The sequence below is a fragment of the Mus pahari genome, chromosome 23 (assembly GCF_900095145.1).
Source record: "Mus pahari chromosome 23, PAHARI_EIJ_v1.1, whole genome shotgun sequence".
NCBI classification, from domain to species: Eukaryota; Metazoa; Chordata; class Mammalia; order Rodentia; family Muridae; genus Mus; species Mus pahari.
This window is the reverse complement of record NC_034612.1, coordinates 28,519,783-28,544,606: the sequence shown is the minus strand read 5'-3', so window position 1 is coordinate 28,544,606 and position 24,824 is coordinate 28,519,783. Positions and strand designations below refer to the sequence as shown.

The 24,824-nt window shown below is 41.4% G+C and overlaps 1 protein-coding gene across 2 annotated transcripts in view; it reads right to left on the bottom strand.

The window, feature by feature from the left end:
• Positions 1-14,252, bottom strand: part of LOC115062398 (zinc finger protein OZF-like) — an 18,657-nt gene extending 4,405 nt beyond the window's left edge. The window contains exons 1-3 of one of the 2 annotated variants that reach the window (XM_029533748.1): positions 14,130-14,252; positions 9,479-9,605; positions 6,923-7,015 (exon numbers count right to left, since the gene is read on the bottom strand). In XM_029533748.1, the coding sequence (XP_029389608.1) occupies positions 6,923-7,015; positions 9,479-9,605; positions 14,130-14,132 (223 nt within the window). In that variant the 5' untranslated portion in view covers positions 14,133-14,252. The other variant, XM_029533749.1, reaches the window with a different exon arrangement.
• Positions 14,253-24,824: the final 10,572 nt, after the last annotated feature.

The window sequence follows — 24,824 nt, the reverse complement described above, 5'->3', positions numbered from 1 at the left end:
CTTACGATCACCTTTCTCTCACACTAGAAGGCAGCAGGTTCTGTCTTCCACTGGTCATTGCTTACGATCACCCTTCTCTCACACTAGAAGGCAGCTTCTTCAGAGACCCTGTAATCCATCTTCTCTCTACAAATCTCTTTGCTTCTTGGACAAAAATACATTTTTGCAAAAAAGCCATTTTATTAAAAATAAATGCTAAGAAAGGATTAGGTTGCGGGTCCAGACCGGTATGTGCCTGTACATAGAGAATATCAAGTACACATTTAGGTATCTTTTACTATATATTAATTGTACAAAATTATGGACATAATTTTATCCAAAATCATAGCTTGAGAAGCCAGAATCCTTAAGGAAGAACCTATTTTGCCTTTCAAATGGTCACGTTATTGAACTGTCTTCTAAACATGTATGTTTCTATCTACAGTTTACACTGTTCTCAAACTGATCAAAAAAGCTTCTTATTGCAGTGGAAATGGTTAATACACACATGCATGACTGTTCAAAGCTTGGAGATTGAAGTAAGAGCAGAGATGTCCATTATCTAATGAATAGATAATTAAAATATGATATGATATAGTTATTTATATACACATAAAATAAAAATTTATTAGATTATAAATGTGACCTTTGCAGGTAAATAAATGGAGCTGGAAATAGATTATTCTTTGAAAGACAACCCAGGTCCTGAAAGATGACCCAAGTTCTCTCTCATATGTGGATCCTAGCTCTGAATCTTTAGATATATGTGCTTAAATAGGAAAACCTATAGAAGTCAGGAAAACAAAAAGTGCCCAAGGGGGAGATAAGGAATGGAGAATATAAAACAAATGTTATAAATGCGTAAAGGGGAATAATGGTGCAGGTAAGGTTCAGGGAGGGTGGGGGTGAGAGGACAGGGTAGAGGGCAGGATACTAACACTAAAAGACCTTGCTTTAACAGCCTCATGGAAACCTACTTTGGAAGGTTCTAAAAGAAAGGTAGGATGGATGGATGGATGGATGGATGGATGGATGGATAGATGGATCAGATAGACAGATGACTGATTAATAGATAGACAGATAAACAGACAGACAGACAGACAGAATGGAGACACCTTATATTGGGAAAAATGAAATGCCCCAGATACCATATACTATTGAACAAAATATTCAGTGCTTTGAGGTTATCAATTTTCAAGGTGTTGATAGTGTGATTCCAAAGACTTCCCCTGCACCAACAATAAAAAATATTGCTACTGTTCTTAGTTGCTCTCTAGAACTTGATGATAAGACCCCATTTATGAAGACACTTTAAACTTCAGTTATTGAACATGAAATATTAAGCTGATACTGATCTTGAAGCTTCATGCCTACTGGCTAGCTTTTGTAGTACTGGGAAGTGCTATCACGATACTAGAAGAAAAAAGTTATCATCGTTCTTAGCCAGCTGTGAACCCTGAGCGCTACAATAATAACTGGCCTAATATACATACCTAGTTTCACAATAGTGGCATGGAATTTACAGGAGTAACCATCCACTCTAATTGGAGTTAAGGCACACTCCATGAGATAGAACTCTTGCTTTGTAACTGGGTCAAGAACCTGTGGAGGGGTAGGTCACAGGCTGTCAGGCAGAAGCTATATAGCTATAATATTAAATACCCCCCTAAGTACTTATCTTTATATGCATATATTAGTGCAGCTGTCACTCTTCACTTGTCAGAGTGCCCAATCCTAAGTGAGATATCTGTAGTACACACCTTCCTCCCAAAGGTCAGGGGTCACCATGGAAGAAGGAGAGGAAAGAGTGTAGGAACAGAATGGGTAGATCTGACTTTCTTCAACAGGATTTTCAGGTCAAGACAACGCCACTGCACACATGAACTCACAATAGCTAGGACTACATGTATAAAGCCTTTGCAGAATAAAGCTAATCAAAATCCCAACATAGATGAAGAAGGGACTGACAAAGTCCCATTGATAACTAAGAAGCAACTGATAACTGATAGCTACTAGGTGATGGAAAGTTGAGGTTTCTACAGGGATGTGGTCCCCAAGAGGGTACCCAAAGTCCATGAATGACCCTATGCCCTCACACATACTGGTAGCACAAAGTGGATTCAGTGGGTTTAAAAAGTAGAGCACATGAATGTGGGAGGGAGAAGTGATGGTGGGGTAGGAAAGAAGTTGGATAAAGGGAAGGAAGGGAAACTTCCAACTAATTTGTGCAAATATGAAGCTCTCAAAAAAAAAGTAAATGAGAGAGAATATAATATATATTGTTATTAATTTAGGCAAAATGTTTTCTCCTTTTCTACATTCAGGATAGTTGTCCAGACTGTAATATCATGTTGTCATGTTCCTTTCTTTGGCCCCTTGAAAAAGTTATCCATATTTTTTAACTTTGAAGAGATGCCAAATTCTATCAGATATTAAACTGAAATGAACATATGAGTGTGTTCCAAATTCTAATTACATGCACACTACATATAATGTTTTCCATAAATTATACTACCTGGTATCGCTGGTATGAAATGACACTTATCACAGGGCACATTTTTAATGTTTTAAAGAATTCTGTTGTCTGTTATTTTACTGAAGATTTTTACATATACATTTTCTTCTCCAATTCCTACCTAGTCTTGCTATCTAATACTGGCTGATATCTAATATAGCAAGTTTCCAAAATTACCATATTCCTATTCCATTTTATGAATCAGCTTGATGGGTGTAGACATGTACTTTTATACCTGTCTGGTAGAACTAGTCAAAGATATTTTACAAAGGGCTTTGATTAGCTGTGGCACCCTATTGTTGCCTCAATGGCATCGCTTCTTATTAATATAACAGAGGTACTTTGTAGAATTCTGGAAGGTCATATTTATGTACAAATAAATGTCTGTTCAATTTCCTATTCTGTAATTACTAAAACACACATTCTAAAAAATATTCCTAAGATATCTTTTCTATCTCAAAGATGTCTGATGAAATAGTCCATTTCTTTTTTTTTATTAATTTGGATAGATTCTCTTTTGTTAGTGGTCATCATAATATACTAGTCCAATATTTCATGTGCAAAAACCTTCTGGTTTACTTTGGCATGCAATATGGTTTGACTAATGTAAATATGGCTACTGTTGAATTCTTTCACATTCTGTTTGCTCCAAAACAGTTTTTCTTTTTCTCAGTCTGTCTTCACCTGTATTATAAACTCACATTTAAGTAGCAGCTTGAAGTGTTTTTCTTTAAATCCTGGTTGTCAGTGTTCAGCTATGAGCTGGAAATTTCAGTTACATTTAGTCTTGTTAAAGAATATTACTAATTTTTTTCTTCTCCATCTTAGAGGTCTGCTAGTTTACTGAGTTAATGTCTAACACTTTCTTCATTCTGATGTTTTATTAGTGGAGTATAATTCTTTTCAAGGCTCTTGATTACATCCATTGTTTTGATTTTTTTCTGAGATTTCATTAATTTTCATTTTATGTGTTTGAGTGCTTTTTCTATGTATGTACCATGTGCCGTAGTATCTGCAGAAGCTAGAAGAAGGCATCAGTTGCTAGGAATTGAACTCGAGTCCTCTGAAAGAGCAGTCAGCACACTTAACCCTTGAACCATCACTCAAACCCTGATTACATTTACCTTTTTGTTTCTGTGCAACATTTCTTGAAGTATCCATGGTATCCCTTAATATTCACAGTGCGATGTTTTATACTCATGAAGAAAGACCTGTAATTCTCCACTAATCTTACAGTTTACAGGGTAACACTGCTGAAGAGAGGTAACTTAGTTGGCAATTATTTTATTTCGGTGCTTGGAAATACAGGAGCCCATGTTTTCTGGTGCCAGGGTTTCAGTTAAAAGATTACAAGGCTAAAGGGACTTGCCATCATAGTAACTAAGCTCTTGCCTCTTAGGTTGTAAGGTATCTTTCTCTACTCTGTACTTTGCATTTTAACTACAGCCATGAAGTGCTTCTGAATGGTTGTGTCCCTGGATATGTGTTTTCTGGTTTGGGTTTTTTGTTCTTTCCATGTATTTATGCAATTTAAAGCTACAGTTCATGGAGTACATTTTCTGTGTCTTTAGTCTACTTATATCTCAGTGATAGGTTGCATCTCTTTACCATAGACAAGGGAGCTTAAATGTTGCAGTCATGACTAGTCTTCCATTTCCTGTATAGTTCTCACTACAGTAACTTCTCCACCTAATCTTCATTCCTCAGGTGTTTTTCTACTCCAGTGAAGGCTGCTTTCCAATGAATGCTTTACTTACTAAGCTTCCTTCTATAGTTATTTAAGTTTGTATTTTCAGTCATTATCCCTGTTTGCTGAACCTATTTATTTGAATACTATTTTAATGTATGGATCATTCCTAAAACCTCACTTTTGCATTTTATGCCTAAAACTCCACTATTTCCAAAATCCTCAGAATTGACTGCTGGCAATGTCCAGTTTCTCCAACACCTATAACCATGTGCCTGGTTGCTGCCATGTATATTGGGATTTTTTGCCCTCAGCTGTCACTCTGGAAGAATGGGGATGGCAAGCACCCTTCATCTTACAAAAAAGCGAACTCTTAGCACTGTTCACCTGAAGCTCCAACTCCGGACACCACTCAGGGAGAAATCAAAACACTAAAAGAAGGGCAACAGAACCAACCAGACATAGAAATAATATTTAAAAAAAAAATAAATACAACACTATCAGTAATTATAGGAAAAATTTAAGCATGCAGAATATTTTGTGACAGTAAAAACTAGGCTTTTGAGGGTGTCAGCCAGTATGGTAATACTATTTCTTCAGAAACATCAGTATTTCTGAACTCACTGATGGAAAGCAAAGCAAAAATAAAAAAAGAAGAGGAAGAAGAGGAGGGGGAGGAGAGGAGGAGGAAGGGGAAGAGGACAGGGAGAGGAGAGGGAGAGAACAAGGGGAAGAGGGGGAGGAAGATGAGGAGAAGGGGGAAGAGGAAGAGGAGGAAGGGGAAAGGAAAGAAGATGATGAAGAAGACAAGGGGTGTCTTTAGTGTATTAGACTATAGAGCCGAAAGGAGGTAAGGAGACTGAGCTGCTCAGGTCCTTTGGAACCCAATAAACAGTGAGCACATTCTGGCTGGAAGATGGCTGTGAGTGCCTAATGACTTCTTATTCCTAGGCTCAAATCCTAAGGTACAGTAAACAAAGATGGAAAATGGTGTAGAGGCCAAACAACTGGCTGACACTGGGCCCACTCTTCTTACACTCTGACAATATCTGTGAGGAATGGGCATACTCCTTACCAGAAATGTGAGACTCCATACCTTACACTCCATGTTCCTTTCGAGGAGCCTGCCACCATACTTCTTGTGCCCACAAAGAAACTGCCAGTATGTCCCCAGCCTCCTGAGTGTTTGACTGATCTTAGCTATGTATATATCCCAAGAGTGGATAGACCCTGATATAACATTCTACATGTGGATAAATGCAATTAGTTTGTTCTTCAATCTATTAACCCAAAATACACAAGACACTGTCAGAGAAGTCACTTCTCTGTATTAACACTTGCCAGTATCACAGGTTTCTCCCATGACAAAGAATGCCAGCCAATCAGCAGTAGAGCACTTTGCACATTATGGTCACTATGCAGCATTCAGCCCATTACCACTGGGATTTGCTGTTGGAAGTTGTGATGTGTGTACACTTTTCTCAATAGCTTTTCTGTTCTAGGGCATACTGTCCTATCACCCCTTTCTTGATGCCAAATGTTCTTTCTTTCTTGGTCTCCTTGGGAAACATTCTCTTAGTTGTGACTATGACATTGGGCATTCATGTACTAGCATAGAAAAAAACTTATCTGCAATCCCATCCTTAAACTTCCAAAGCTTTCTTTCCTAATTTAAAAACAAAAATTCAGTTGTTTTTAGGCCACCAATTCCAAATGTCTTTACCATTCTAACTTCATTGTCACACCTTTAATTGACATCCACATATACATTTAGTTCAATAATCCTTTCTTCCTCACTCCTTCCCACCCCCTCCCTCAAACCCATACATTCTCCCTCTCCCCAACCCTGTCTCTGTCTGTCTTTCAGCACAGGGTTTCTCTGTGTAACCCTAGATGTCCTGGAAGTCACTCTGTAGACTAGGCTTGCCTTGAACTCAGAGTCCTGCCTGCCTCCTCTGTCTCTGCTTCCTGAGTGCTGGGATCAAAGGTCTGTCCCCCCCACCACCACCACCACATAGCTTAGTTCAAAGTTTTTAAAAAAGAGTAATCATAACACTAAACTAAAATAAATGAGTATTTCCTCAACAGTGTCTTTATGCCTTTCTTAAAATAAAACTCCATCTTTTTTTTTTTTTTTTTTTTTTTTTTGCCTTTCTCTGGGTAAATACTCTTGGTGTTTCTCATCTCACTGTAGTACATTATGTGATCGTTTCGCTTTTCTCTCACTGAATGTAAACCCTTCAAGAATAGATGCATTTGCGTGTTAATTATTGCTATCAAACTTTCAGATCAAGACCAAGCACTGAAGAAATCTTCAATGTTAAACAAGGTAGAAAGGACAATTAACAATTCAGATAAAATATTTAAGCAAAGTATCTACCTAACAAATCTAGAAATAAGACTGGGTATGGCGACATATCCTGATAGTGGGACGTAGAGGAAATGCAGAGTTGGAGCCCCTTCTTGCCTACAGAGCAAGCTTGAGGGCAATCTGGGTTATATTAGACCTGGTCTCAAAGCAACAACAAAAATGTCTGAGAGAACCTATACAAACATCAATATTTTTGAAAAGTCATCTTGGGAAAATAGACTTCAGCAATAACAAAGGACACAGACTGACACGGATCCTCATTTGGAGTCTGAATAAAATCAATGGTGAGGACGGTTCAAGTTCAAGAGGACCAGTACCCTATGAGCAGTCGTCCTTGATGACTTCCCTTCCCCAGGTCACAGTCACTGACCTGGGAGACGCCAGGCCGGAGTGTCTCCTATGCTCCACGGCTGGAATCCATGCTCCAACCTTAAGATCAACTCAGGTTTAGTCATGCAGTGCCCTGGAAACAGAAAATGAGTTATAAGCTGTTCCCAAGAAGTCCATGTCGCTGATGGAACATGACTGCTCCATTTGAGCTGTGCTATGAAGGATAAAGGAAGCTACACAGAGAAAAACTTAAAGCACTCAGAAAAAAAAAAAAAAAAAAAAAAGGACAACAACAAAAAACAACTAGAGAAAAACCACAGAGTCAAAAAAATCTAAAGTAGAGTATATACAATAAAAAAAAAGTTGAGAAGTTTCAATTTTATATCTCCATTCAAAATGGCTACCTAAATATTTTTCTTTTTTGTTTTTTTAGATGCCTGTTTGTTTTCTAGTAAGAGGGAGCAAGAAAGGGTGTCGATTTGGGTGGGGAGGATCTGGGAGGAGTTGGGAGAGGGGGAATCATAATCAGAATATAGTATATTAAAAGTCTAGTTTTAATAAATAAATTAAAAACCTAAAAAAATTAAAGGAATCTTAAAAGGGTCAATAATTTTATTATTTATTTATTGTTTATTTAATTTTGTGGTGCTAGGGGTTGAATTTACAGGCTTGAATATGCTTGGCAGGTCATCACTGAGCTACATCCCCAGCTCTATTGCATAACCAAGGAGTCTAATACCAGCCTGAAATGGCCAAACACTGAGAATTTAAAAGAGGTCACACCCTCCCCTTTACCAAATGGAAAAAATCCCAGGGTGCAATATGCTGAGACAGGAGGACTGTTACAAGTTTGAAAATACTTTGTACTATAAAGCAAGTTCAAGGCAACCAGGGAAACTGTGAAACGGTGGCTCAGAAAACCAAGAGAAAAAAAAGCCCACAGTTCAAGAATTAACCCACCACATCCCATGTTTATGCAAAGAATCAAATTCAGTGGGGAAAAAAGAACACACCATGAAAGGAGAGAAGGTAGACAGGGACTGTAAAGAAGAATGTGCTCAGGAGATCAGGAGGTTGTAGGAGGGTAACAGACGTAAAACTGAAAACACACTGCATACATGTATGAAATCATCAGAGCAGCTGACTGAAACAGATGCAGATACCCATAGCCAAACATTGGACAGAGGTAGAGGAATCTTATGGAAGAGTTGGGGAAGGACTGAATTCCCTGAAGGGGATATGAACTCTACAGAAAGACCAGCAGAGTCAACTAACCTGAACCATTGGGAGCTCTCAGAGACTGAGCCACCAACCAAAGGGCGCATATAGGCTAGACCAAGACTCCTGGCATGTAAGTAGCAGATGTGCAGTTCAGTCTCCATGAGGGTCTCCCAACAATAGCAGGAAGACTGTCCCTAAAGCTGTTGCCTATCTGTGAAATCTGTTCCCCAACAGGGTTGCTCTGCCTGTCCTCAGTGGCAGAAGATGTGCTGAACCCTGAAGAGACTTGATGATACATGGGTTCGGGAGATACCAGGGTCAGACATGGAATATAGCTCACCATATTCCATGTTAACAAATTGGAAGTAATACTGAAGAAAGAAATTCCCACACTTTCAAAGTGGTTTGCACATTCAATAATATCCTCATAGTAGAATATACATACTTCTACACATAAACAGAAAAACACTGTCCCAAACAATGTCTTAAATATAATCTGAAAGTAACAAAGCATCTTAAAAAAGCACAAACACGTAGCTCTTGATATCTACCTTCAAACCTCATTCCGAAGAGACTGAAGGAGACCTGCCACCTGAGACACAGTAGCCACTGGAAGAGAATGAACAGCCCCAAACCAAACCATACCTATTCAGGGTTATACTGGGGATTTGAAATGGATTCAAAGGACTTCAGACCCGTTATGCCCAAGTACATGTGTCGTAGAGGGCAAAACTGAGTAAGATGTGGTGTCTTCGGGGTTACCACTGTCTGAGGGTAACTTTATCTGACTATAATAGATACACTCTCTGATTCACCAGACTGGAAGAAATGGATATTTTCTTGGGTGGGGTAAACAGATGATATCTTACAACAAAGACAAAGTAAATGAACTATGTCTGTCACAAAAATCAAAATCCCACCTGCCCTCATTATATTTGCAAGTTCAAGGTGACCTCAAAGAAATAGAGAAAACGGCAGTTACAAGAGTAGAGATGGGGGGAGGTAGAGAGGGGTGGTTAGTGTTTGATCTAAGTACACAGGCAAGGGACATAGAATTTATGTTCTGTAGTACGGTAATAAATATATTTGACAACAATTAAATCAATCTTTCAAAGTAGCTAACAGAGAGAATTTAAATGTTTCTAGAACAAACAGGTTGTGTCTAAGCTGGCAGACTTGCCGACTGGCTTCATCAGATAATCATACTTTATCTAGAGTATTCCCAAGCCACACAGTTCTTTATATATGTATGGCATTAATACAGGCCAGCTAAAATATGATCAACTTATTATTATATTAAAAGTTTGCGATAATTCCAACAGTTCTTAACCAAGAGGAAAGAAATTGCTGAGAGCTGCCGGGAAATGAGACTCACCCAAGGACACCAGGCTGCTATAGTTCTCCAGCATCACGTCCCTGTACAGGGTCCTCTGAGCAGCATCCAGCTCCTGCCATTCCTGCCAAGTGAAGTCCACGGCTACGTCTTCAAATGACACCAACCCCTGCAACAACACACTGCTCGTCAACCCAAGGTCTTAGTCCTGGAAATAATAGTTCACTTCCCTGGATTTTTGTGCCTTGCCAGTGTCACATAGAAGCTAGGGCTTGACTTGTATTCTGTATCATGGGACAGTTGAAAATCAGTACAAGCATCTTACTTCTGTGCTAATGTAGTGATTGAAGAAATTACAATTAAAGAGCTTTCCAAGGAATTGCAATAGACACAAAACCTGTAGCTGAGTATGTATTTACAAAGTTTGCATTAAAAGAGAATAGATTCTAGAAACTCAATCTTATAAGAGCAAGAGGAAATCTGTAAAGGCCTGAGCGGCACTCGCTGGCTGCGGTGCAGAAAATACAGGAGTGCAGGCTCAATTCCAATTCCTATAGTAGAATAGATCTTATTCTTAAAACTAGATGACAGGGATCACATACATGAATGTAGGGTCACAAAATTATTTTTGCAACAGAGAGGATTCCTAAATATGCCATGACCAAACTTTAACTCAGAAAGGCCTGTAATAAATCCAAGGTTTGGGGTAGTACACGTTGGGGACAGAACTCCACGCTGCATCGGTAATTGCATTGCAGCCTTTACTGTAAACACACAGCATGTGCACTAGGCACTGAGCACACCTCCATACCATGCAATTTCCAGGAAGACTGCCGGACATGCTGTTTTATTCGTCAATGTTTCTACTGTGCATACTGTTTTCTGCTTTCATTAAAAGAATGATTTGATCATAGAAATTAAAGATTTTAAATACTTTGCCAACTTTATCCTTCTTTAAGTATGAAAATAGCATATACTTGACTAGTGTTGGGTTACATAAACAAACACACGCATTTCACTTATATGCAAAGTTCATTTCATCTTTTGTAATTAGTAAAATTGTAAGAAATGATTTTAAAATATGTATAAGATTATTAAACACAAACATGTGATTTGTGTTCCTATTTTATGAATTTAGAGTTCACACAAAGCTGCTCAGGCAGGAAGGATAACTAAGTAGAAAGCACCTCTGTATCATTTGTCTTAGGAGCATAAATGAACTGCCTGCCCTCTAGACACTGGCTAACTGAGAAAACAATCACACTGAGGCTTCAGAAATGCTTAGACATGAGCAACAACTAGACTTGGAACAGATGCTATACAAGAGGAAAATGATTCTATGCTCCTGAGGTCATCCAGAGGATGGGAACATAACGAATACATGGACCCACACACACCTCTCTAGAAAACTGAGAAAAATCAGGGTTTCATATGCTAACTTCCTCTGGCCTCATCACCTGGAATCAAGAAAGAGAACAGGCCACGCTTCTCCTGGTAGGGAATCTCCAACAAGTCTGCTGCTATTACCGATAGCTGAGGCTTTACTTGTCTCTCAAGAACAACAAAGGGGTGGGAAGGAACACTACAGTATCCTCTGGTAGCCTAAATGGGAGGTGAGAGTTCCTCCAGAGCTTACCATACAACATCTCCAGGGCCACTCGTAAATTCCGGTAAGGAATTTATCTAGACCCACAAGTGACTTCTCCTGTTAACAAGATTTGGTTGTCCAAACCTTGTTGCTTGATTGAAACTATTGGTTAAATAAATGAAATCGTCTACAGCCAATTGCTGGGGGGATTAGAGGTGGGTGGGCTTGGAGTGACCCGGATGGAGGAGGAGAGACCAAGAGGAGAAGGAGGAGAAGGAAGAGAGGAAGCTGCCGGGAGGGGAGATGAACTATGAGCACATAGCCAGAAGACTGTGAAGAGAAAGAAGTCACCATGTGTTTGGTGGTTTCATGAAAACACTGCCCTGAGGACCGGCCAACTGGAGTTAAGAGCAGCCTAAATGAAACATAGTAAGTAATAACTCAGGGTTATCTGTAAGAAAGTAGATTCAAATAGCATAGAGGGTAGATATCTGCCCAGCTCATGTGCTGTTTAAGGCTTATTGTAAATAGTAAAAGTTGTGTGTCTTTTATCCCAGAACTGAATGATCAAGATAAGATAGAAACCCTGGATTGGTATTAATAATTTTACAATTATGACCATAGTCTGCACTCACTGAATACCTCAGTTTTAGATTGTATCTACTTGTGGGAATATTTGCTAAACTCCCAAGATCTATGAACAAAGCAATCTGGCACACGCAAATGTGCTAGGGAGCTAGGTCTAGAAAAAAAAAACTGTCTAAAATCCAGCAATAATACAGAGAAGGATGACAAGACAGATTGCTGTCTAGTCCTAGAAATTATCAGTTCATTTAGAAGCTTTGTACAGCCTAAATTGTCACAAATTTGACCCAAGAGTTGGGAATGGAACATAACACATGTGTCACACACACAATCACTGAACTGGTTTGTATCTTTTTTTTTAAGGTTAGGTTTCACTAAATTGCCCAAACCCGCCATGAACTCACTTTACAGTCCTCAAATTTGCATCTATATATTTTGGCCTGCACCACCAGGCTACCTCCTGGCTTAGAGGTGAGATTTGAACCTAGATCTAGGTCTCCCTGTCTCACCTTACTAGAACATGGATTGAGACATCTAGAGTAAAGAAAGAAGGGAGAGGTGAAGCATGCATGGCTGCTCCTGGAATCCCAGTCAAGTCAGACAAACTACCTTCCAGAGCAGGGCTCTCTCAGAGGCTGAGACTCACCAAAGACACGGAGACAGAGAGATGATGATGTATAAGGCACACAGATAGATATGAGGGCTTGTGTGGAAAAAATCCCCAAGGATCACAAGGCTACGGCTGGAGGGTCAGCATATCCTTGAGACCAGACTAGGCTACACTGTGAGATACTATATGAAAAATCAGATACAAAGAACAAATAAATCTCACAAACAAGGCACAGAAGGAGGTAAAAGGATGCAGGGACAGATTTGCAGACACAAAGGGGGCACACATAAAGAGAACTGAGGCAGATATGTGCAGTGCTCAGGTTTAGGGTGCAGTCCTCATTTCCTGCACCCAAAGTCTCCTAACATTCCTCCTTCATTACCCAGGAACCAGACCAGTACCCAAGGAATATCTGGAAAGCCCAGTGCTATATGGCCAAATTCCAAAAAGGGACTTACAGAGCCTGCCTCTCTACCCCACCTCTCTTATTCCAGAGCACATGAGCCAGGCATGTCCCTAAGCACCTGGCTGGTTCCCCTCCCTTTAATGTCTGCAGGTCTTGCTGTGTGCTGTCTCTCATGTCTCCTCCTCTGACTCTAGTCCTTTTTGCTTCTGCATTTTAATTCCCCCAGCACCATACTGTGCTACATAAGCTACACCTGTGTGCCAGGACCCCACCAGAAGAGAAGCATTTAGGGTTGCCCCTGATCCCCAAGTGCACAGGTGGGGAGAAGTTAAGGAAGGACAGCTAGTACCTGGGCTCCTGCCAAAAAGTACGAAAGGCTGGCCTGTGTTCCCAGCTTAGGGAGGAGAATGGTTAAGTTCAAAGCCAACTTGTGCTGCAGTTAAAACTATGTCTAAAATAAATAAATAAACAAGCAAACAAACTGTTAAAAATAGGAAGCAGCTCACAAAGCTCCACTTAAATAAACACATAAATAAATAAAAATATGCAAGTGAAATGAAATTGTAAAAAACAGGAAGAGGCTCACAAGGCCCCATTTCTCCTTGAGGATGTATAGGCAGTTAATGGTTGCATTGGGAGATGCTCCTGTAGAAGTCAGGGGGAAGAGAATCTGAGGGAGTTGGAAAAGGACCGGGAGGGTAACAGAGGTTAGGGTGAAGAAAATACAACACTACACACAGGTATAAAATGTAATGAAAGTCACCACGGTGTACCGTTAATATATAATGCTAAAAACGTGAAAGGAAAAAAAAGGACAAGTAACTAACTGGCTTAAGGCAGAGCACTACCTTGCATGAATGAATTCCTAGACTCCATCCCTAGAAATACAGAGAGCCAGAGGCAGAAGTCAGAGGGGGAGTGAAGGAAACAGCAGAGAGGAGAGGAAGTGCCTACTCCAGGTCACCCAAGGACTTGAAGGCCCGGGCTCGTGGACAAAACGTGTTGAGATGCTGAGATGGGCTAATGAGCGGAGAGGAAGTGGGCGGGGAAGGTCCTGCCCATAGGCTCCCATAGAGGTTCTGAGATAGATACATCACAAGATTGTGACTTGGGCAGCCAGGGACAAACGTGGAGATGCCAGATGAAGAGACGGGGCGGGGCGCCGGCTGCAGAAAAACCCTGGGGAGGCTGATGGCTTTGAGGGCCCAGAGACCAAGAAGGCAGCAATCCCTCATGCTGGTCAAAGTCCTACCAGATCTGGAGGCGGCCGGCAAACTCCGGGCCGCGCTTGGGCAGTCATAGGTCCCGCAGCCCAGCGTCCCCACCTGGGAGGCATCCGTAGCAGCCCTGGTCATTGGGAGTCACTGCGGGTCCCCGGTTCCCGGACGCGACAAGACCCCCGAGCTGCAGCAGCCGCTCAGCCTGGCCACAGTGCAGGCAGCAGGGACACAAGCGACCCCGACGCGGGGCTCGGAGCTAGGGACTTTGTCGTGGGTAAACGCACCATTTCGGGACTCCGGTGAGCGCCCCTCCTCGCCCTGGGAGTCCAGGTACCAGCGAGTCACACGGCGACAGACACCCGGAGCAATCCAGAACCCAGAGCTGGGAGAAGAAAGCGGCCACAGATGCTAAGATGGCGGGGTCAGCAACAACGTGCGCAAGGCCCGCCTCCTCCCTTCCGACCGTGTGTCTGATTGGGTAGCCTTCAGTTTATTGTGTCTGATAGGGTAGCGCTTCAGGTCCACCCTGAGTGACAGGTCACGCTTCAACCCAGGGGTGGATGAAACCCGAATGACAAGGCTTTGCTTTCATGGGTAAATTAAGGCAGGGCTTCCTGTGACAGAACCTCCTTCCTTTTTGTTTTCATTTAACCTTGTAAATAAAGTATATGAAAATGTATGAATTGTATGTAAATCTATATACATTGTTCGTGTCCTATGTATTCCAAGAACAAATTTAAATATTCACTTAAAAAAAATTAAAGCAAGCATTTGGATTTGATTTTAAAAACTACCATTTAGGAAACCAATGCCATGCTTTTCATTGCTTACCTTAGGAAATATTTGAAAACATGTATAATGCATCCCACATACATGCAAAATATTTCCATTCCTTGGTCTTTAATCCCAGCACAAACAGAGGTTTGTGTGAGTTTATGGCCAGCCTGGTCTACCAAAACAGCCAGGGCTACGCAGAGAAACCCTGTCTCAAAAACAAAACAAAACAAAACAACATCATCATCATCAACAACAACAAAATCCACTCATTTTGGGGTTTGCAGGATTTTTTTTTTTTTTTTTACTATTTCCAACATAAACAATAATTAAATCTCTAAGTCATCTTCCCAAGAAAGCAATGAGCATTCATACAGATGTGTATGCAAGGAATACATTTTCTCTTGTAACTATGTAGCCGAACAAGGGATTGTGTCTTGAATTTGTTCTTTGACTTTAGCTAGGCAAAGCCTCGAAGCATACATGGATATCACGCACAGTTCAGACATCACAAACCATAGAACTTGTGATTGTAACTTCTGACATTACAGCAAAGGTTTCCAGTGGAATAAAGAACCAGTGAAATCAGAATCCAGGATCTAGAACCCAGGCATTAATAAGGTTAAAATGCTTTCCAGAGTAACTCAGTATGACTCCAATCCCTAAAACAATAGCTTTCAAGGATTACTTCCTGGTGGCTTCTTAAATTCCTTATTGATTCTTTTTGAACAAACTTCTATTCTCCCCAGACTGAACAAGAGCAACAGAACAAAAAATCAGATCCATTCAAGCATAGCTTGGTATATTATCTCAGTCAGTGTTCTTTTGCTGTGAAGAGACACCATAACCAAGGCAACTCTTAAAAAAAGGAAGCATTTAACTGGGGTTTGCTTACAGTTTCAGCCATTTCATCTATTATCCTCAAGGTAAGGAGCATGGTGGCACACAGGAATGTGCTGGAGAAGTAGCTGAGAGTCCTACATCCAGGTCAGCAGACAGCAGGAAGAGAGATACTGGGTCTCTCTTGGGCTCTGAAATCTCAAAGTTCATTGCTAGTGGCACACTTCTTCCAACAAAGGGCACATCTACCCCAACAAGGTCACACCTCCTAATTCTTTTAAGTTGTGTCACTCCCTCATGACTCAACATTCAAATATATGATATGAGCTTATGGGGACCATTTTTATTCAAACCACCACATGTACCAATGAGTTTAAATTTATGTATTTATATTTATTTGTGTGTGCTTGAGTATGAAAGTCCCAGGACAGTTTGCTAGACATCATGAGTCCCAAAAATCAAACTTAAGTCACCTAGTTTGGCAGCAGTGTTTTTACTTGATGAGCCATCTTGCCATCCTCCAAGAGTTTAACCAGAGGAGTGTGTGTAAGCGCATACATTAGGGGCATGGGTACTGAAGAGGTAGGGTACTGGGGACAACACATTGCCAGATCCTATCAGGACAGAGAACAGTTCTATCTGGTACCAGGACCCTGGATCTTTAAGCAGTAGCAGACCATGCTATGTAGACACTCTGCTCTGCCAGGCAACTGTGCCAACCACCACAATGTAATCCTCACTGCCATCATGAGAGGACCCAAAGTAGAGAAATCATAGGAATAAAGAACAGTTTCATAGGAGGAAGTGCAGAGACTTTAAAGGCCATGTGGTTTGTTTTCTCCCCCAAATATAAGACACTTATATGATACTAAGGGGACTAAAGATTGATAAGGTGTAATACTCCCAAAAAAGAAAGAGCAGGATTAATTGGGTAGAGATACCATCAGGCTGTGACAGATGCCATCATTGGAAACACCAGGACCTTCCTATCCACAACGGGATCAGCCACAGCAGGTATTCTGTACACTTTTAGGAGCTGGATCATTAGTTCTTTATTGAAAGGAGATCAGAGCAACTCAGTGTGCCAGCCACTCCTGTGTCTTGTACTAACGATTAATCAACTTAAAGCGATGTCTTCACATGTTGAGAGATTATTTTGTTTAGCTTTATAGAAGTGTTTGTGTCTGTTCTTTGGAGTGGTTTGTTTGATTGACTGATTATTATTTTATTTACTTTTTTTTTTTTGCTTTGTGGTAATTGGGATATAAGAGATGCTCTATGCCTGAAAACTGCCCAGTCTTCCTTGTTTTGTTTAAAAAACATGTTCTCCCTATGTAACTCAGGATAGCCTTGGATTCCTATTCTTCCTGCATCTGCCACCTGAGTGCAAGATTATAGTAGTTCACTACTGTAGGTGATGCTGCATTGAGAACTTGCACTCTACCAGATCTGTGCTGACAGTGGTTAACACATTTTACCCTCACAGCCATCCTGTGAGGCACATATTTTAAGTCATTTCATAGGTGAAGAGCTTGTCACTTATACAGGGCAAACTGCTTGTCCAGGATTACTCAGCTATTAACTGGGACTCAAATGCAAACAAGTGGAGAATGAACCAAACCCTCTTGCATGCTATGAGCATATCACACCACTGACTTATGCCTTTAGTAACTGAACATTTTGACCACAATCTAAAACTGAGAAATATTTTCCATTAATCAGTTTTCTCAATTTATTACACATATAAACCACCTACCACTGCCCTATAGTATTGTGTTCAATAATTGTATTAGTTACTTTTTTGTTGTCATGATAAAAAGCAACTTATATATAAAAGCATGATAAAAGCATGACCAAAAGCAACTTATGGAAGAAAAAAAAATTATTTTGGCTCACAATTCTAGAGGGAGAGTCTATAATGGTAGAAGAAGCAGGGGAGCAGGTGGCCAGAGCACAAAACTTAGAGATCATACCATCAGTCAAAGCATGAGCAGCTTGTTAAGAGGGAAAACTGGAAATCAGGAGAAGGTATAAACTGTCACAATTGGCCCCCAGTGGCATACTTCCTCTGGCAAGGGATGGTCCAAATGTTCTACCACCTCCCCAAGCAGTGCTACCCATTACCACAGTAAGTTCTGATTATTGCTAAGGGTGATGGTTCACAGCTATAATCCCAGTACTGTGGAGAGTGAGTAAGGAGAACTCAAAGTTCTAGTTCATCCTGGGCTTCACAGTGAAGACAGGACAGGAAAGGAAGGAGAGAAGAGGGAAGAAATTAGGACAAAGGAAACTTTTTCCATACACGTAAAGGAAAAATGAAGATTATTTTAACTCAGCATAATACAATATTTATGTGGGGTAGGGGGATCAAAGGAAAAGCCTTTCCCAGCATGTGCATGGGTCCAGTACCTGAGTTTGACACCGGGTCCAGTGGCTATCTTCCAGCTGCCTATAGAGCACGTAGAACTCTCAAATACATCTTCAGTACACGTCTGTCTGCATGCTGCCATGTTCCCCTCTACCACAACAATAATGAAATTAAACTTCTGAAAGTGTAAGCCAGCCCCAACTAAATGCTTTCTTGTATAAGAGTTGTAGAGGCCAGGGTAACTTCTCACAGAAATTGAACATTACCAGGTGGGAGTTCATGTCTAAAGGAGTCCTTAGTTGTTACCTTCCCAGTTGGTGTTCTTTGCTAGCAAAGGGCTTCATTCAGCTGAGACACTTCCTTGTTTGCACAGAAGCCTCTGCTGATGCCAATAAGTTTTTGAGGTTATCACTAGGTAGTATATTTACTCAATACAGAAAACTCAGTTTTCTTACACTGAGGGAATAAGAAAAAAGACAGGAGTGTCCCTTGAAGTGTCAGACTATATGAGTGGAAAGGGAATTGGGATTTTTGCCTGAGTTTCTCAGAGCTTTCAGAACACTATGACCAGTGGTGAGGAAAAGGCTATGAAAAGCCAATGATTTGTTGCTGTGGCTCAGAATTCTCAGTCTCATGGCGCAGCAAAACACATAGCCTTGGCAAAAAAAAAAAAAATGTCCAGAGGCTAAGCATTGGATCTGAGCTCAGAACTCCTGTTCTCTGTGAAAATCTCTAAGAACTGGGGCTCATTCCTTATCACAGAAGATGAGACAACTAAATCCTCCATTGTGGGAAACCGATGAAGTCTAAGTGAGTAGGTATTGTTGATATGAGCACAGCCATGTCAAGCACATCAGTGCCTCAGACCCATGGAAATGGCCAGGGATCAGGCAGAGGGGAATGGTAAAGCCTTCTCATGTGAGAATGGATGTTGATAGTTTGTACTGAAAGTATCAACCATGGCTTCTAGATGACTGTAGCCTGAGACTGCACACTTATAGAAACCCAACACCAAGATCATCTAACTGTCATGGATCTGGAGTCAGTGGAACATGGAAGACTGGGGCCTAAAAGTGAGGTGAACAAAAGTCCTATGCAATAAACAAATTTATTTAAAGCATTAGACAATATACTAAGGGTTAAGCAAGTTCATATGAGCAAAGCTCACGTGAGTTTCAGCTGTGTATAACTATAAGAACAAATGTGTAGAAATATTATCTGAATAACAGTTATAGGCAGCAATAAGTAAACGGAAACAAACTTCACTCCATTTATTTATTTATTTTTTTTTTGCTACACCTGGGAGGGGCACAAAAGTACATTCTAAGAACAAACCTATAGTTGAAGAAAGAAGGTCACAAGACTCTTGTTTTCTTGGAGTTTTCTCACAAGCACTCAGAATTCCCTTCATACAGATTCATTCTTGAACTGTGTTCCAACATCTGACCTGCCTTCTTGCTCAGCTGAAGATGATAATGTCCCAAGATTCTTGTGCCTGGTATATCTCCATCAAAGTACACAGTCCACCCAGTACCAGATTTTTCATATATATGTCTGTCATTTTTTCATGTCCTAAGCAGGTCAATTCCAAAGGCATACAGGTCATGGTACTCCAATCCTAAATCTTCTCTCCTCTCCTTAACTTTCTTATAGAATCTCCATCTAATCATGCTTGTTTCAACAGCTGCCTCTTGTGGGCACCAGCTACAAAGTAACTGTATTTGTGTCCCTACCTCACCATTTAATTTTGACTGAGCCTTGAAATCATATGTTTAATATGGCCTCTGGTTATAGCACTCCATAATTGTGATTAAAAAAGAAAAACCAACCTGTCTTCTGTGTAGTCTGCCATGAAAACCAAACTCTCTCAGAGAAAAGTCACTCCCTTGGATTAGCAATTGTCAGTAGCATAGGTTCCTGTGGGTGACAAAGAATGCCACTCTTTCTGCAGCAGGGCACTTTGCACATTATGGTCATTACCTGATTGTGTCATTCAGCTCATTACCACTTGGGATTTGAGACTGGAAGCATGGCTTTTCCCCCTACTTTATACCTTAAGACTTTGGAAAATCAAGAACAAAACAAATCTCAGATTACATGAGGGAAGAAATAATTAAACTTTTCAGAAATTAATGAAATAGAAATATACAGATGCTCTTAAAATTCTCAGAGCTGATAAACATATTCAGCAAAGTAACAGAATACAAACTTAACACATAACACATAGTAGCCTTCCTATCTTCCTATATACTAACAACAAAATGACTGAAAAAGAAATCAGGGAAGTAACACAATAGTCACAAAAATAATATAATATAAAACAAATCTAAGAATAAACCTAGCCAAGAAAACAAAGGATTTCTTTAGTGTCCAAAGTGAAGATTTTCTTAAGACACCAAAGAATGAAGTTGAGGAAGATACCAGAAGATGAAACAGCATCCAGTGCTCATGGATTGAAAGATTTAATCTTGTAAAAATGACCATCCTACTGAACTTATTTTACAGATTCAGCTCAATCTCAATAAAAATTACAATGCTATTTTTTAAAACCATAGGAAAAAATACAAATTTTATATGGTGGCACAAAAGACATAGGCTATTCAAAGTAAAATAAAAAAAATGATAGTGTAGAAGAAGCACACCAAATTTCAAATTATAATACATAGAAATGAAATAAATAATCATGGTGCTTGCATAAAAATAGACACAAAGAGAATATTATATCTAGGACTTATCATCTATAAACCAGACTACGAAGTTTGGATGCCCACAGGCTGAGGGAAGGTAGTAGACCCTTGTCTCTAACTATACACATAAATCACCTAAAGTTTATTCACAAGCAAGTATGGTAGCACACACTAAAATACTAGACCTAAGGAAGTAGAGATTGAGATTACTCTCAACTACCAACACAGTTCAAGAACAGTGTGAAAACTCACCATTAAGAAGCCAAAAAAAGGATTCCAGCTTTGGTCTGCGCCTAGAGCTGATCCTATGCCACAGCGCTCCATACACAAATGCCACTGGGAGAGAACTGATATCTCAGGAGTGCAGACATGCCTGTGAGCATGGGTAAGACCATGACTTCTGTTCAGAGGAACCCATCCAGAACCCTCAGGACACAGGAATCTAGGAGCAGCCTGGGACAGGATCCTTCCAGTTCTGTCTGAACCAAGAGCAGACCCTGTGCTGGAGCCGATCTTGTGCTACAGTACTCCAACCCAAATATCTTTCATCCAGGAAATCTAGGACACAATGAGAAGACCAAACCTAAGGATAATAGGTATAGAAGAGAGCAAAGATTCCCAATTTAAACGGCCAGTAAATGTCTTCAACAAAATTATAGAAGAAAACTTACCTAACCTAAAGAAAGAGATGCCCGTAAATATACAAGAAGCCTACAGAATTGCAAATATATTGGACCAGGTCCCACAACCCCACCTAAACAGTCCTGTGAGCCCACCTATACAAACTGTAACCCCACCTAAACAGTCCAGTATACCAACCTAAACATTCCCAAAACCCCACCTAACCAGTCCTATAACTCCACCTAAACAGTCCTATCACCCCACATAAACAGTCCCGTAACCCCACCTAAACAGTCCTGTAACTGCACCTAAACAGTCCCACAACCCAACCTAAATATTTCCACAACCCCACCTAACCAGCCCAGAACCCCACATAAACAGTACTATAATCCCACCTAAACAGTCTTGTAACCCCACTTATATACTCCCATAACCCCACATAAACAGTCCCGTAACCCCACCTAAACAGTCCTGTAACCCCACCTAAACAGTCCTGTTACCCCACCTAAACAGTCCTGTTACCCCATTTAAACAGTGCCGTAAACCCACTTAAACAATCCTGTAACCCCACTTAAACAATCCCGTAACCCCACTTAAACAGCCCCGTAACCCCAGCTAAACAGTCCGGTAACCCCCAACTAAACAGTCCTGTAACCCCACCTAAAAAGTCCTGTAACCCCACCTGACAGTCACAAAACCCCACATAAACAGTCTTGTAACCCTACCTAAACGGTCCCAAAACCCATACTAAACAGTCCCCAAAACCAACCTAAACAGTCCTGTAGCCACACCAAAACAGTCTCACAATACCACCTAACCAATCCTGTAACCACACCAAAACAGTCTTGAAACCCGACCTATGCAGTGACATACCCCCCCAAAGAGCCCATAACCTCACTTAAACAGTCCTGTAACCCCAGCTGACAGTCACGCAACCCCACCTAAACATTACAGTAACCACACCTAAACAGTCCTGTGAGCCAACCTAAACAGTAGTGTAACCCCAACAAGACAGTCCAGTAACCCAACCTCAACATTCCCTCAACCCCACCTAACCAGTCCCGTAACACCATCAAACAGTCCTATAACCCCAACTGAAAGTCACGCAACCCCACCTAAACAGTCCTGTAACCCCACCTAAACAGTCAAACAATGCCACCTAACCAGTCCAGTAACCCCACATAAACAGTCCAGTAACCCCACCTAACCAGTCCTGTAAGCCCACATAAACAGTCCTGTAACCCGACCTATATAGTCCCACAACCCCACCTAAACAGGCCTGTAACACCACGTGAACAGTCCCATAAACCACCTAAATAATCCTGTACCCAACTTAACAGTCCCGTAACCCCTCCTAAACTTTCTCACAACATCACATAAACAATCCTGTAATCCCACCTAAACAGTCCCACAACCCCACCTAATCAGTCCTGTAACCCCACATAACAGTCCTGTAACCCCACCTAAACAGTCCTGTTACTCCAACTAAATAGTCTTGTAACCACACCTATACAGTCCCATCACCCCACCTAAACAGTCCCGTAACCCCACCTAACCAGTCCTGAAACCCCACTTAAACTGTCCTGTAACCACACCTAAACACTCCCACAACCCACCTAAACATTCCTGTAACCCCACATAAACAGTTCCACAACCCCACCTAAACAGTTCCACAACACCACCTAAGCAGTCCTGTAACCCCACCTGACAGTCCGGCAAGACAACCTAAACAGTCCTGTAACCTGACCTACAAAGTCCTGTAACTGCACCTAAACAGATCCACAAGGCCACCTATACAGTCCTGTAACCCCACCAAAACAGTCCCGCAACCCCACCTAACCAGTCCTGAAACCCCACTTAAAGTGTCCTGTAACCATAACCTAAACAATCCCACAATCCCACCTAAACAGTCCTGTAACCCAACCTAAACAGTTCAACAATTCCGCCTAACGAGTCCTGTAACCCCACCTAAACAGTCCCACAACCCAACCTAAATAGTCCTGTAACCCCACATAAACTGTCTTGTAACCCCACCTGACAGTCACGAAACCCCACCAAAAAATTCCTGTAACCCCAGCAAACAGTCCCACAACCCCACCTAAACAGTCCTGAAACCCACATAAACAGTCCTGTAACCACACATAACAATCCCACAATCCCACCTAAGCAGTCCTGTAACCCCACCTAATCATTCCTGTAAGCCTACCTAAAGAGTCTTGTAACCCCACCTTAAAACTCCAACAATTACGCCTAACCAGTCCTGTAACCCCAACTAAACAGTCTTGAAACCCCACCTATACAGTACATAACCCCACATAAACAGTCCCATAAACCCACCTAAATAGTCCTGTACCCAACTTAACACTCCCGTAACCAACCCCTCCTAAACCGTCTCACAACATCACCTAAACAGTCCTGTAACACGACTTAAACAGTCCCACAACCCAACCTAAACATTCCTGTAACCCCACCAAAACGTTCCCACAATCCCACCTAATCAGTCCCACAACCCCACCTACACAGTCCTGTAACCCCACCTGAACAGTCCTCTGAGCCCACTTAAACAGTACTGTCACCCCCCTAAACAGTCCAGTAACTCAACCTAAACATTCCCACAAGACCACCTAACCACTCCTGTAACCCCACCTAAACAGTCCAACAATTCCGCCTAATGAGTCCTGTAAGCCCAACTAAACATTCCTGTAACCCCACCGTAAAAGTCCCACAACCCAACCCAAACAGTCCCACAACCCCACCTAAACAGTTCCACAACACCACCTAACCAGTCCTGTAACCCCACCTAAACATTACTGTAACCCCACCAAAACAGTCCCACAACCCCACCTACACAGTCCTGTAACCCCACCTAAACAGTCCTGTAACTCAACCTAAACATTCCCATAATCCCACCTAACCAGTCCTGTAACCCCACATAAACAGTCCTGTAACCCCACATAAACAGTCCAACAACCCCACCTAACCACTCCTGTAACCCCACCTAAACAAACAGTCCTGTAACCCCACATAAAGTGTCCTGTAACCCCGCCTAAATGGTCCAACAATTCCACCTAACCAGTCATGTAACCACACCTAAAGAGTCCCGTGAACCCACCTAAACAATCCTGTAACCCCACCTAAACATTCCTGTAAGGCAACCTAAACAATTCTGTAACCCGACATAAACAGTCCTGCAACCCGACTTAAACAGTCCTGTAACCCCACTTAAAAAGTACAGTAACCCCACCTAAACAGAACTGTAACCCCACCTGACAGTCCAGCTACCCCACCTGAACAGTCCTTTCACCCCACCTAACCAGTCCTGTAACCCCACTTAAACTGTCCTGTAACCACACCTAAACAGTCCCGCAACCTCACCTAAACAGTCCTGTAACCCGACCTAAACAGTCCTGTAAACCCACCTAACCACTTCTTTAACCACTCCTAAACACACCTGTAACCCCATATAAACAGTCCCATAACCCCACCTAAAAGTTCAGTAACCGCACCTGACAGTCTTGCAACCCCACCTAAACAGTCCTGTAACCCCACATAAATAGTCCAAACCGCACCTAAACAGTCCCATAACCCCACCTAACCAGTCGTGTAACATCACTTAAAGAGTCCCCTAACCCCACCTAAATAGTTCCAAAACCCCAATTAAACAGACCCACAACCCCACCTAACCAGTC